At 36.0% G+C, this 14,806-nt stretch overlaps 3 protein-coding genes across 3 annotated transcripts; 1 reads left to right on the forward strand and 2 right to left on the reverse strand.

Annotated features, from left to right (window-relative positions):
* Window positions 1-331: 331 nt before the first annotated feature.
* LOC105108084 (DNA-directed RNA polymerase V subunit 5C-like) lies at window positions 332-2,985 on the reverse strand. The gene is made up of 4 exons (XM_011002239.1): window positions 2,603-2,985; window positions 1,699-1,875; window positions 1,251-1,364; window positions 332-720 (listed from the first exon to the last, which is right to left on the reverse strand). Exons 1-4 carry the CDS (start codon window positions 2,885-2,887, stop codon window positions 595-597), a joined length of 702 nt encoding a protein of 233 aa, XP_011000541.1. The 5' UTR covers window positions 2,888-2,985; the 3' UTR covers window positions 332-594.
* Window positions 2,986-3,511: 526 nt separating this feature from the next.
* Window positions 3,512-6,862, forward strand: LOC105108085 (F-box protein SKIP5-like). The gene is made up of 5 exons (XM_011002240.1): window positions 3,512-3,749; window positions 4,626-4,770; window positions 4,854-4,932; window positions 5,805-5,863; window positions 6,362-6,862. Exons 1-5 carry the CDS (start codon window positions 3,626-3,628, stop codon window positions 6,708-6,710), a joined length of 756 nt encoding a protein of 251 aa, XP_011000542.1. The 5' UTR covers window positions 3,512-3,625; the 3' UTR covers window positions 6,711-6,862.
* A 1,049-nt stretch (window positions 6,863-7,911) lies between these two features.
* LOC105108086 (beta-galactosidase 7-like) lies at window positions 7,912-12,686 on the reverse strand. The gene is made up of 17 exons (XM_011002241.1): window positions 12,681-12,686; window positions 12,279-12,487; window positions 12,127-12,193; window positions 11,912-12,004; window positions 11,450-11,593; window positions 10,968-11,056; window positions 10,756-10,861; window positions 10,557-10,644; window positions 10,332-10,453; window positions 10,064-10,225; window positions 9,664-9,860; window positions 9,464-9,567; window positions 9,253-9,362; window positions 8,943-9,164; window positions 8,539-8,750; window positions 8,175-8,454; window positions 7,912-8,092 (listed from the first exon to the last, which is right to left on the reverse strand). Exons 2-17 carry the CDS (start codon window positions 12,485-12,487, stop codon window positions 7,982-7,984), a joined length of 2,316 nt encoding a protein of 771 aa, XP_011000543.1. The 5' UTR covers window positions 12,681-12,686; the 3' UTR covers window positions 7,912-7,981.
* Window positions 12,687-14,806: the final 2,120 nt, after the last annotated feature.

Below are 14,806 nucleotides of genomic sequence, written 5' to 3' on the forward strand. Positions count from 1 at the left end.
AATATTGTCATCGTCCATGTATTTTTTTTTTTTTAAATGCCAAACCGGCGCAGATCTAGTCAATGATATATATTTCTTCCATTGACTTGATTTAGATAACCAATGAATTCAATGAGAAAAGTTCAAAGTTAACCACCCTAGTTAATTAACTCAAAGGTTCAGCACATAGCATGGACAAGGCTCCAATTTTATGACCACGCTAATGCAAAGGTGATTACAAACATCAAGCTATAATCCAGGCCACATGCACAGCACCCAGTCTTTTGAGAGCAAGCCGGGACCTATGCCAATCAGTAGAGAATGGTAGAATGCAAAGAGTTCAAACACAAGTCAACATAACAATGTTTTCTTTCAGTTCTGGATAAATGAGTTTCGGAATTTTTACACCATTTGAACCTGTATAGCGTTCAGTTTTGCAACTCAGTTCCACAGTCGTTGTATGCATGATAACAAATTAAATACAACATGCTAAACAAAATCTACATCATATTCGGGTATTATATCTGATTTAATGTATTTTAGATTATCACTGATGCAAAAAAGATTTTTTTTCCCCTTTTTCTATGGATAAAACCAACACCATCAAAGAACACATCAAGTAACACAGCGATAAGTTACCAGGTGATCAACAATTTCACCGCTGTATGTAATTTTCACCATCTGCCCCTTCTGCAGTCCATAGTATTGCACAATAGCATCAGATTCTAGCATTCTTGGGAGCTGAAAGGAAAAGGCAAATAAAAAAAAGTCAGATAACGTGCTTTAGCTTGATCAATCATTTAACAGATACCTTTGCCACAAAACCAATGGAATCGGAACATGCTAGACAGTACACCTGTAGCAGAATTTCAACCTTCTAATTCTCAAGAGAAAACCAAGTAAATGTTGCTTGTAACTTCAAATTTATACTTCTAAACAGAAGTTTAAAGAAACTGTTTTCAGGTATGGGCATAGCCTACATGCCCTACACCATACCAGGCTTCACGCGTTACCCTAAATTTGTAATGAAAAGCTCTACAAAAACAATCTGCTTTGGAAGGTTACCTTTATGAGTAACTAGATTCCAACAAAAATAAATCTTGTGGAACTAAAAGTATAATTGAGGTAATAATTTCAGGGAACAGGGAGACCTATAAATGTGAAATGCAATGCATGTCTGGGTAAATCCACATAAGGATGTTGATATCGAAAGTATGTCCCTTTACATGCCATTCACTTTTTTGGCATGTCATCTTATAACTACATAATACCTGTTTATCTTCCAACTTGTATTTGTTCAGAGCCTGTTGCTTCTGCTCAGCAGTCAGTATATCCATCTGTGGCTGCAGAACATGCTTGGTGATGTTCACCAGCAGGTCGGTGATCTGAATGCAAAGAAACCATCAAGTGATTGTCAAAAATTCGAATGCAAAACCTTTTTAAACATAAGCTAAATTCTAAAAGGACTATAAGCTATATAAAGAGGAAACGCTAGTCAGTTGACAATTTCCCTAACTTTGGTGGCTAAAGAGCATAGAAAAATTGCAAGGACATAGGAGTACCACTAGCATAACAGACATGATTGAAGAGTGACTAGCATGGCCTCTAGCAGCCAGAAATTAATATCATTCCTTAAATCCCTGAGCGCTCTAACTTTTTACTGATGCCCTTACAACAGACTGCAGTATGAAAAATTATTTCAGCAACAGGGGAACATACTTGAAAAACCTCCACTTTGAATGGAAACTTCTCCAGCTCTTTCTTGGCAAAGTGGTTCATTTTGCTTTGCAAGATGAGTATGAGCCCATGTACACTCTCATTGTTAAGAATCTGACCATAAACAGTCCTAATATTTGCTGTTTTAATTTCATCAGTTCCCAAGAACATCACCAGGGTCTGCAGAACAGTTCAAGAAAACTATGACCAGGATTTCCATACAAATTTTGCCTAATAGAAAGTACTTAAACAAGGGCTGCTCCTGTCTCATAATTCCACCTTCACATGGTACTCCAAGCATGAGATTTTTAAGAAAATAAAAGGCCAACTCAGGTTTTGATCCACAAAATTCAATTCGAAATCCATTTCTTCATCATTTCTGTATAACCTGCACTAACATGTTTGCCCCCCCCAAAACCTGTCACAATCAACCAAGTAGCGTGCCCAACAAAAAGGGTGATTACCCCAAGGATAAGTCATAAAAATGCAACAAATCATCAAAACACCATTTGGCGTGCATATGCAACAGCCCATTTTTTAGCAAAATACCTATTCATTTCCTTTTTCTCTTCAAAAAGGGTCTTGTCCTTTAACGAATCAAAACATAATGAAAACACAAGATTTTAAAAAGTCTACTTAGAAACCAAATCAAAAGGCATTAACTTTATAAATAGTATAAAATAATGCAATAAAAAGTTGCCACATTACAACAACTCCTCTGTCCTCTACGCAAAAACCCCATGAAAATAAACAAATATAAATTATAAAAAATACTTTATTATTATTATTGTAAAACCCCACATCATAAAAGCGATGGAAATACTCAATAAAATAATAGAAATGATAAGAGCGGCAGCACCAACACCACGACCACCACCAACAACAACAACGATAACAATAAGCACACCTTCTTATGCGGATTGGAGCGGAGAGAAACAGAGAAGCGGAGGCTATCAAGGTCAGGGCTATTTCCAAAAACGGAACGGAACTCAGTGAGCGAGCGATTGAGTTCTGAGTCAAGCACGTCATAACCACGGTCTTTGAGCATTTCCAAAACTGTCCTTCGAGAAATGTAGTATCTGTAGCTCTGTGCTGACCCTTCGTCCACAAAATCCGTCAGGCATCGATCGCGGTCGAGAACGCCGTGGACGGAAGCGCAGTTGCCGTTAAACGTCTCTGTGGTTGCTGCCATTGTCAAGTTCTGTTACTCTCTGTCGCTCTCCTCTATCTCTCAGACTGACCGCCTCACGTTGCTTGTGTCTGTTTTTAACAGGAGGAGAGTGTGCTCTGTTTGAAGCGTAAAGGCTTTATAGGCCCATTTAAGTCATTGGGATGATTTATTTCTTGGATTACAATATGGGCCCACTCCGTAGATACATGATCCAACCTGGCATTGTTATTAAACCAGGCAAGGTGTGGTATCTCAACTTAAAACCTTGTTTATATTAGGTTTTTAAAAAATTAAAGGCTAATTAAAAATTTAGATTGATTTATGCTAGTATTTTTAATATAAAAAAAATGGAGTTAATCCGTGGGATTAATTCCCTGTAACTATGATTTAAACGTTAAATTTGATTTTTTAAATATATTAAAATAATTATTTTATATTTTTGACATAAATATATTAATTATAAAAAAACACTAAAAAATAATCCATTTATATTTCTTTCAAGAAAAATACTCTTTTAAAACGTAATCATACGTAAAAGGAACCTTATTTTCTGCTTTTAACCGTAGGGGACGAGAGTTTATGGACGAAAGACAACTTCCTCAAAGACTTAACTACATTAGACGACATGTCATCCATGTCACGCAACAAAAATCTGCCATTTACTTGCAACCACCACCAGCATCATTTTCACCACCATTAAAAATTTCGAGAAATACAGAGAGCAACACAGGGAGAGAGAGTAAGAGAGAGGTGGGTTTCATGGAGGAGCAAGGCAAGCAAAAAAAGAAGAATAAAAAGCCATTATCATCATCTTTTTGCCCCATAAACAATCTTGATGATGGTTGCCTTATGCACATCTTCAGCTTCTTATCCCCAATTCCAGGTCTGTATCCTTTTCTTTTTCACCTTTATTTTTATGTCTCTCTCTGCTTGCACGTGCTGTGTGAACCTTAATTGAATAAAAAGTTGAAACTTTTTGCTATACTTTGGTTTAGTCAGGTGTATTCGGCCTTATAGTATAAAACCCTATTCTCGGAATTTGTTGATAGATCCATGGAAGATTGAGTTTTCAGCTGTTTTTGACATCTGGGGTCTTAAGATATTGGTGTAGTTTTGTGAAAAGTCTTGATCTTTAGTTTATTTTTGCCTAGATTTTGTTAAGTTGACCATTTTTTATGCTTAGTCGTTGGAGTTTGTGTTCTTTTGGGAATTGGAAGAGTATGAAATTTAATTCATTTGGTTGATAAATTGCAGATTAGAGAGAGGGAATCAGCATGAATTATGCGAGTGAACCTTGTTAATTTATATAACTTTTGCATTGCTTATGTAAGGTTCACCAACTGAAGAAGATTCGATTGGAAATTGCAAACACAATTTACTGGGGAAAATGAGGATGTTAAGTTAAAAATTTATTTGCAGTGGCTGCATAAATCTCAACGATTATTTTTGGTGACTACATTTGGCTCAGTGGTGATACAGCTGGGGGGGGGGGGGGGCATTTGTAATAACCTTTTAGTGCAAGAATGTCCTATATTTGTATTTTGGTTGCTAGCATATTTTTCTGTTATTGTTTTAGTGTTTTTTGGTGGCTAGCATATATTTCTGTTATTGTTTGAGTGTTTATTATGTTAGGCAAGTAATTTTTTTTTATCTTAAGTGGAAAACAGCAATATGATAATTCGTGATAAATTTACACCCTTGACACTTGTGTGGCATAATTTTGAGCAGTCTGTGTCATGAATTGCTATTGAGTTTGCAGATCGGTATAACACCGCCCTCGTTTGCCACAGATGGTGTTACTTGGCATGTCATCCTCGCTTATGGCTCCGAGTAGAACAATCTGCCAAAGATTTATCAGAGCCTGGAGTTTTCCCCAGCATTGAGAAGGCTGTCTCTGCTGCTAGGTATGTATGGTGACATTTTCTACATATATTTTTCAGGAAGAATAGAGGGAAACAAAATCTAATCATGATTATTGTTCCTTTAGGCCCGGTGACACCATTCTAATTGCAGCAGGTGGGAGGCATCTTGCCTCTAATATTCAAATAAACAAACCTCTTTGCCTGGTATGTGCTGATGATTTTATACCTGGTGATGTTATTCTATCTTTAACTATAGCCTATTATTAATAAATACCTCACAAGTGGACTCGTTGGTGGAATCCTCTAGCTGTCAATATCTCCTACATTGGATCTTGACTAAGGATCCAACTACTTGACCTCTAGTCTGGGCTGGAATAACCATGACTGAGGTTACATTGCTTCAGGAGTCCTTTTTTTAATTAGGAGCTTTTTCTTTCTATTTAACAAACCTTAACCATTTTTTTTTTTACATTTGAGTCTTTTTTTGTAGTCAGTACACAATGCACAATACTTGTAGGATAGGGATAGCATTGATTCAACCGTACTTGCCTGATACACAATCCTTGTTGGAGCATCTGTGCTTCATGTTTTGCCCCATCGTTGACCGACTGCTTATAGTTTGCCCCATTAATTGAACCAGCTACATGTAGGTGCTGTCAACATATGATGGCTCTTATTCAGGTGCACATCAGCACACAGTTTATGTCAACCTAATGCTCAAAATTCAACTGGCATCACCTTGGTGAATTGTACAATGCAGATCCATTGTAGGTTATTTCTTTTTTCTCTTTCAACGATTCTAGATTTTACTACATGAAGAAGTCAAGCTTCATGTATCATAGTCATGTAAAGCGACAATGTGTGAACCAGTATTTTGACCATGATGTTGTTTTCAGCACTTGGGATGGGGACGTGCTTTGTTTTTGATAATAGTCATGTGCACTTTTTGATAAAACCTATTCAAACTACAAGTGGCTGGCATCTTCGGTTTATTACTAGGGAATTGAATAGTGAACTTATGTAGTAGATAAATTTTTCCAGATTCTGCATCTTCTATCACAATTTACTTTGTTCAGATTGGTGGTGGTGAGCTTCCTGATGAAACAACTCTCTTATGTTCTCGAGGGTCAGACAGGTGTGTTGAGATTTTATTTTTTTCTCCACATCATATTGTTGGATGGTGATCTGACTAGAGTTCTCTCCACATAAATTATGCGGAGCGTCAGTGCTTTTGGATCTCAATTTGCTAATATTGAAATTAAAGGATGTCTTTCCTGTCCTCAGAATTTATGCTTGTATCATTGGTATGGCATCCATATTGCTTAGCGATGCACTAATGCACATCAGACAATCACTAAAACACGCTCGACTTCTTGTGTATTTCTTTGTATGATTATAATGAGAAAATCTCTTCAAATCAACTAATATGACAAGAGTAAGGTTACATGCCCACAATATTTTATGCAACTGTGATGCCTGATCGTCTGGCTCCTTATTAATGTCTCTTTTGATTTTAATGTTAGCTACTTTCCTTGCCTGGGATTTTGTTGTCGAACAGTTTAGAGTGGACACCTCAAAATGTAACCATCCTAAGTCACAAAATTTGGTATATCCTGTTCAATTCTTTATGCAGTGCACTGGAGTTCATATCTACATGCAAACTAGCAAACCTAACAGTGAAGGCAGAGCTTGGTTGCTGCTTGCTTCACAAAAGTGGAAGGCTAACCATTGACAGTTGCATACTTCAATGTGAGGCAAGCCCTTTGGACTATCTCTCGTGCCCCATCATCAGTACAGCAGGGGGGAATGAGGTGGTGTCTTCCGCAGTGAAAACCAAAGGTAATAGAGTTTCTGTTTCCCAAACCAGGATTGAAGGAGGTGCCAAAGCTGTTCTGACAAGTGGGGACCTGACATTGCAGCAAGTTCGAGTCATTTATGCTCGAACTTTTGTTTATTTCTGGTTTGATGTGGATTCTCAGTGATGATCAATTCTTCATCACGAGCTTGTCTGTGCCATAATGAAACTAGTTACATTATTGTTTCTCACTGCTGTATTGATTCCCAATTTAGATAATTTAATCTAATAACACGCTTTCTAGCTTTCTTTGCATAATTGCCAGTACACTTGCCCTCCTGTAATTTCACTTAATATGAAAAAAAACTTGTTCGGTCCTTCTCTATAATTTGACAAGTTTATTTATTCCTTGCTTACCGTAATTGCCTTATCTCCTGCATTCCAACTCTGATAATGAATGTTTTTGCTCTGAAAACCCCCAGTTGATTTCTATAAAAGCTCCACTGGAGCTTGTGCAATGAGAAAAGTCACAGTACATACACTCTACAAAAGAGTAATCAGACGCCACATCAGTCCAAACAATAATGCCACCAACACCAAGCCGTTGTCACAGCAAGATTCAATATAATAAGTTGCCTGTTGCCAAAGCAACTGATAATAGTCATTGAAATGGACTCAAGGACTGTAGAAATGAACCCCGGGACCATTTCTTTTGTTTGATGGTAAGTTACATCGAGCCAAGAGAAAGACATTAAGTTCCATGGATGATCCCAAACCCAAGGAACGTTTTTTGATAGTAGAAACATTGCTTATGGAAACAAAAGTACAGGATGCTTCCCAGATAGAAGCACACAACTCGAGCTACACCCATCTAACTAAGAGAGCAATTTCAACAATGATGCAGCTAAAGCACCATACGGCATCTCAACTACAGGCTTCGAAATCTTCTATTGCACCATCTTAGGTACATTAGACAGCTCATAACCAACCGTAACCTGTCTTTATTTGTTAAGTTGCATTTGATTAGTATTCGAGGACAGGAGACAGATACGTATTTGGTTACAAGGATGAAAATAGTATCTCGGGGATAGTTTTAGTGTGAGTTCCTGTGAGAAGAAGAAATCCAAATTGTCGCATTTTAGTGCTTGGTTTAGCGGTGGAAGGGGCTTGTTTCTTTCTACTGCACCTGGATTCGAGCCCTGGCGTGCACGCCTGTCACTCCCGCGGTGCTTTACATGCCTACTGGGTTTGCAGGGTATTCAGTGGGCCGTGGGGATTAATCGTGGTATGCGCAAACTGGCCCGGACACCCCCACATAAATAAAAAAAATCCAAATTGTCCCAACTTTTTGAGAATTAAAAAACTGAAAAATAATCCATGGCAAAGTGCCTAAAATTAAAAAAAAAAAAAATCGTTGTCTAATAGAGAGAACTAATAACGAAAGAAAGTAAAAAAGCCCTAACAAATAGCCTCCACAGAAAGGGTCTTGATAACATCATCACCACAGGTAGTCGAGCCAAATGTAGCTTCGGAAACATCAATGGTGCACGACTCCTGGCCAACACATGCCTGTGAAGAAGAACAAAAATGAAAAATTAACTGGTTGCAAAGAATAATAAAATAAAGTAGAAACAAAAGATAAACACTTTACCTTTTCGACAACAGATAATGCATCCTTTGATCCCTCACAGTATCCCTTCACAAAAGATCCACAAGCCCCTTGTGGATTACCGAAGCTAGCAAATTTAACAGCAGAAATCGGTCTTCCCTGGCATGAGAGCTCGATCTTCCTGTTCTCCTCAGCACTGATGCATGCTGATCCAATAGCAATAGCTTGGAAATTAACCGATGAAGGGTTTCCACCAAACTCTTCAAACAAGACCAATGAGTTATCGCCATTGTCATTGAGGAATGATCTTGGGACATGATACCTGACAAAGACATCAACTGGAACGTTAAAGCAATAGCAAAATTATCCTCAGAAAATAGTTCTTCGAAGGGAAAAAAATGATCACCATCTTTGAGTTGGATGGCCACAGTTAGAGAGACATTTGTTGCTATCGTATGAACCTCGATAATCACATGGTTCAAGATTGCAATCACCCTCAGCTATGAAACTCGGCCAATATCGTCCAATGCTGTTACCATTAACCCAAGCTAGACCTTTTCCCATTCCAAGTAAATCTACCACAACAGGATCTGTTCCCAAAGGAGCTTTGAACACAGTCTACAAAAATGAAAAATAATTTATAATATGTCACCACAAATTCCGTGTTTTAAACTATGGTTCAATCGCAATTTCAAACACAATATATTACACAAATAAACATGCATTATGTATAATACATTAAGGTTTTGAAACGCAACAGAAACAATAACTTGCACGTCTAATGCATTAAAATTAATTAATTTAATTTACCTTGTACCAAGTTAAGGTCCTGTTTACAGGGAAGCTATCTTCTTGCCACTTAAGAGACTGACTGCTGTAGAGTTCTTGATTCAGACCTTCCAATCCAATCTTGTATGACCATTTTTGTGATGATAAATCCTTGACAACTATCTCATCATCACCATGGTAGCCAATCAGTTCGACTGGACCAGTAATCCCAGATGGTGCCAGATCAAAATTGGCTCCATAGTTCTTCAAATTTATTGAAAAGAAAACATTAATTAAGCACTAATTAACAATACTTACTAAAAGATTATTAAAAATAAGGATTGATTTGTACCGTGAAACCAACTGTAGCGCTGAGCAGGCTAATTGTGTTTTTCTTATGATTCAATTTCACGTTTTGCTCAAAAACAAAATTCTCACCGCCATTCTTAGACCACTGAGAACCTATCACCATATGATAAATAAATTTATCCACATTGTAATTAAAATTTAAAATATATAAAAACAAATAAGAGTTAATATCCAAGATTTTTCTTTTTTCTTACCAATAAGTTCTCCATTAACAAAGGCATGAAGAATTTGGCCGCTACTTTTAACCCGGAGTGTCATATTATAACTCCAGACTGGATCATCTTTTTTAAGATTAACACTATTAAATGAAAAAAAATTAACCAAATAAATCTCCAATAATATAATAAATAATGTATTCAAACAAAAAAATAATAAATAAACATCGAAAAATAACCTTGTCATGTAGAATAAATAATCACTCAAATCATTCGCCGCCTCTTTTTGGTCAAGAATCTGATTAACGGTGACATCTCCCTTTGCAAGAAGTATAGTCCTATCGTCCATTTCAGGTCTCCATGACCATTTAAGAGAAATGGGCTCATCTTCAGCGACGTTTGCTTTCTTGACCATCACTGATGTTTGAGTAGATACCTGGTAATATATAAGATTTAATAAAAATATTGTAATAAACTATAAATTTGATATAAAAAATATAATAATAACTAATAATAGTGATATATGTTTGAGCTGATAACTAATAATATTGATATACAACTTATAGAGTTTTGATAAATAAATTAATAACTTATAAAATTTTGATAAAAATATTAAAATAAACTATAAATTATATTTACCTTGGCTGTGTTGTAAGACACATTTAGACAATCTGGAAGTATACTAACAGACCATGCCGGTACTGTATAATTTACGCCTTGGAAATTGATTCTTTTATCACTCCCTTGGTCTACATTGGCCAAAAAACAGCTTGATCCACCTTCTTTTGAATATATAGTGCCCTAAAAAAAAAGATGCAATATTAAAGCAAAATCAAGTATTAAATGATTAACAAAAATAAAAATAATATTAAAAATAAGTATTAAATAATTAACAAAAAAAAATTACCCAAACAGAATCATCACCCAAATCGACAGAGGAAACGTTCCCTGTTGTAAGAATATCCTCCATGGAATGCAATAGGTCATGAAGTTGCTTCAAATGCCCCCATTTTGGCTGGTTCAGGTTTCCTGTTAAGAATTATATTAAAAAATATAACTATAAAAACATATAAGAGTATGATCTCAAACTTTGTAGTAAAATCAATAAAATAATTCTTAAATAAGTTGTTAACATATTCATCGAGGGGTGCGTCATAATCATAGGATGTAGTAATGTATGGACCCCCCGCTGATCGACCAAAATTAGTTCCACCATGGTACTAAAATAGCATAGTATAAAACTAGTGTTACAAAAAAATAAGTTAATTTGAGAAAATATAGTTATTATTAAATAAAATTGTGAAAATAAAAGATTTAAAGCATAAACTAACCATATAATAGTTTTGGAAAGTGCCTCCCATCTGATAAAATCTTGCTACAGCAAAAGCAAGATCCTCAGCAGTCCTGTGTGGATCTTTACCACCCCAATTCTTATACCTTGAAAAAAGTAATTTTGAAAATTATAATTAAATAATATATTAATTTATATGGAGTTTTAATTAATATTATGTAAATAATATATAAATAAAAACACATGAATTACCAGCCAGTCCAATTCTCAGTCCACATTTTAGGAATATTTGATCTCCTAGGCTGGTATTGATCACAATACCAACCATTGCATGTACTGATCTGTTCACAGTAATTACAAAAATTAATCACAAAATGAAATTAAGATATTAATATTTATATTAAAATTAAAATCACTAATATTAATAAAAAAAATAAAATCATGATTACAAAAACCAGCTCTGACGTGCTAACAATAATTATTTAAAAATATCAATTTTTATAGTAAAATTAAAATTACTAATGTTAATAAATAAAATACTACATTTTCATAAGATTAATGCAAAAATCAATCACAGATAATTTTTTGTAGTAAAATTAAAATTACTAAGACTAGTCAAAAAAAGAAAATCATTATTAAAAAAATAAATCACAAACTAACATTAAGATATTACATTTTTGTAGGATTAATCAAAAAGATAAAATCATGAAAAAAAATAATAATATATACCATACCATTGGTTCTGGAGCATCGTCCTGCCGGCACATGAGCCATGGAACTCCAATGTCAAGAGATTGAGCCATGTTCGCGCACCAATTCATGTATGCCTTCCCTTCATCTCCATAAGATGACATGACATCGCCATATTCGTTCTCAATCTATATCCATTTTTATTTTAAATAATTAATATTTTGACAAAAACACTTACCATGTATATGACATGTAGCAAAAATTCAAAATAATAATAATAATAATAATAATAATAATAAATTTATAGTTTGAATATTTTTTCATATATATAAATTTCGCATACACACAACACTAATCAAACAAATAACTATGATTATTTTATTTTATTTTATTTTATTTTTTGCCACAATTTCTATGCATGCAATATATAACTCAACGCTAATCAATATTGAATATTACAATATTGTTATGAAACAAAAATTATATGAAATATATTTATAATATACCTGAGCAAGAATAACAGGACCTCCTTGTGATGCAAAAAGGTTTTCTCGTTTCACCATGTCAACAATCAACGTAGTGAAGTTTTGCATCTCATTCTGTAGTGAAAAAAAAAAACTGAATTAATTTAAATAAATTAATTATTAAACAGTAAATAATAACAAATTGAATTAATATGATGAAGATGGTATAAAATTAATTAATTAATTATATATATTACCTTGAAAACATGATTATCAGCTCTCATCTGAATACCAGGCATATTATGCAGCCACACAGGAAAGCCACTGCTCAATGAAAAATACATTAGAATTAAGCGAAAAATAAAAACATAATAATAAAAACAAAAAAAAAACCATCCTCATCTCATACCCATAATTCCATTCAGCACAAACATACGGTCCAATACGAAGAACAGCATAAAGTCCTTCATCTTGGATTGCTTTAAGAAACCTTACAAGGTCTAGGTTGCCACTAAAATCATATTGCCGACGAGCAGGTTCATGAGCATTCCAAAAAACATAAGTTTCAATGGCATCTAGCCCACCTTCCCTTGATTTCTTCATCAAATCCGGCCACATCTATATATATAAATCAAAATATAAACATAAGCTAAATGTTTATCAGAATCAGAGAATTATTAATATGTTGAAAAACTATCAAGATCAGAATATAAAATATTGCCTGATTAGTGCTTCTAGGGTAATGGATTGATCCAGACACAAGAACTATGTGCTTGCCATCAATAATGATGGCCCTATTATCATAAGTCACCTGAGTCGCAGTAGCCCGCCATGTTAGGTTGGTTGCCATTAATATGCAACAACCATTGACTATTGCACCAATCATGTGTACTTATCCAAGATGTCAAAGGTTGGCAGCCACCATTGTTGAAGAAGAGCTGGAGTTGGCAACCACCTTTGTTGAAGAAGAGCCTCCATGAATGCCTATAAATAGAGGCATGTGTTAAAAAGCAAAATGTGAGTGAAGAGAATTATGAAAATGTGAAGAGAGTAGAGAGGAAAAGAGAGCTGCAAGTGCAGCAAAAAGAGTTGAGAGTTGAGTATGAGAGGGTGTAATCCTCCTCATCTGTGTATATGTTTTTATTCTTTCTCTATCTCTAAATATATTGACTTCTCCCGTGGATGTAGGCGGTTTTGCCAAACCACGTTAAATATTATGTCAGTGTGCTTGGCCCTCCTATGAGCAAGTATCAGAACATCACCGGTCGGAATTTCCCAACAATTGGTATCAGAGCTTTTGGTTTAAAGTGGTGTTTGATTTTGCTCAAAAATAAAAGTTGTCAAAATTGTGTTTTGACCATACCACTATATAGAGGAGGAAAAGACGAAGCCACTGGTGAAAACCGCGTCAAAATCAGACGTCGGAAACCTCCGCACGCGCCAGCGGGGTGACTTCCACGTCATCAGCCACGTCAGCAATTCTGCACAGTCATCAGTTACGTCACCTGACTCATCAGCACTATGACCAGTCAAATCGCCACGTCACCCAAAAATCCACCTGAGACTGCCACATCAGATTTGGTGATCCCCTATGTCCTACATGGCTGACACGTCATCACAGCCACATCAGCTCCCTGGGTTTTGATCCAGTGTGGTACATAGACTATTCCTCCTGCCACGTGGCGTCATCTGCAGCGTCTAGTGATCCCAAAGTTTGATTGTTTAAAAGTGAGCCATCTGAAGTCCGATTCGGGTGATCTTAGTGTCGTTTCTAACATTTTTGGCCATGTCGGACACATCTATAAGGTTGGATTTTGCAAATTCGAAGCCAATCCAAGCTGAGTTAGAGCTGAGCCGTGAGCCGAGGGACAGGATTCTGTGTGGTGGAGTCTACGTGCAACCGGTTCTGAGATTGAATCTGGGCCGTTTATCAGGCCAGAATTATTTTGATAAAATATTAGCCATTTGAAGTGCGATTTGGACGATTTCAGACTTGTTTCCAGCTAATTTGATCGTTCCGGATGCAATGGTACGGTTCGATCGTTGAGATTGAGATCAGAAATGACAGTGATGAATTATTAAAGAGAGATTGCCCGATCAGGAGGCATATGATGGTCGATGGAGCTAAAGAAGAAGAAATCACACATGTTTGCCCAATTATATGTGTTGAACTATTATGTGGGGAATTTTCATTGCCTTGAGGGAAGGTAAAATTGGGACACTCTGAGCACCCGATCATTTGGACAATTTGAGGTGGAGAGTGAAATTTGATGAAGACCAATCTTGATGAATCTAAGCACTGGTAGTCTCACCAGATGTTGAGAAATCAGGTATAAAATAAGGATACCCCAGATCACTTGTAAAGGAAAGCCGCGACAAAGCTAGCAAATGGTTGTATATACGCAAAGACAGTACGATGGATAGATATGGCCTAAGAAATTCTGGCTAGGAGATTGGGTTTTAAGCGGGACCATTGTGACCCCTCTAATCTTTCCTGGAAACTTGCTTAATGCAAGGATTATCCATACGGTACTATTTTCGTATATGTGACAGTTTGTTGTGAAACTGTTGAAGACTAGCAGGATGACGGCACAAAGGAACAGTTGGGTTCCGTATGATCAAGGATCTGATGAAGTGGTGATTTCTCCAAGGAAGTTAGATTCGGTGACTGTAATTTCTCGAGGGGAGAATTGATGAAGACCCTGATAATGGAAGAGAAATACAGCATAGGGATAACGATTGGCACCCTATTTTGACTTGGATAGATATTGTGACAAGATGAGCTGCTGTCAAACATAAGCAAGAAATAGGGAGAAATCTGGAGAACCAAAATTGCACGAGAGCACATGAAGATTGTGTAGGAGTACCTGGAGGATCCAACGAGGTACTATAATGAGACAACAGGTACAAAGAGAAGAAGAGTTCCCAGATGAAGCT

This window comes from Populus euphratica, unplaced genomic scaffold, assembly GCF_000495115.2.
Source record: "Populus euphratica unplaced genomic scaffold, PopEup_1.0 scaffold182.1, whole genome shotgun sequence".
Lineage (NCBI taxonomy): Eukaryota > Viridiplantae > Streptophyta > Magnoliopsida > Malpighiales > Salicaceae > Populus > Populus euphratica.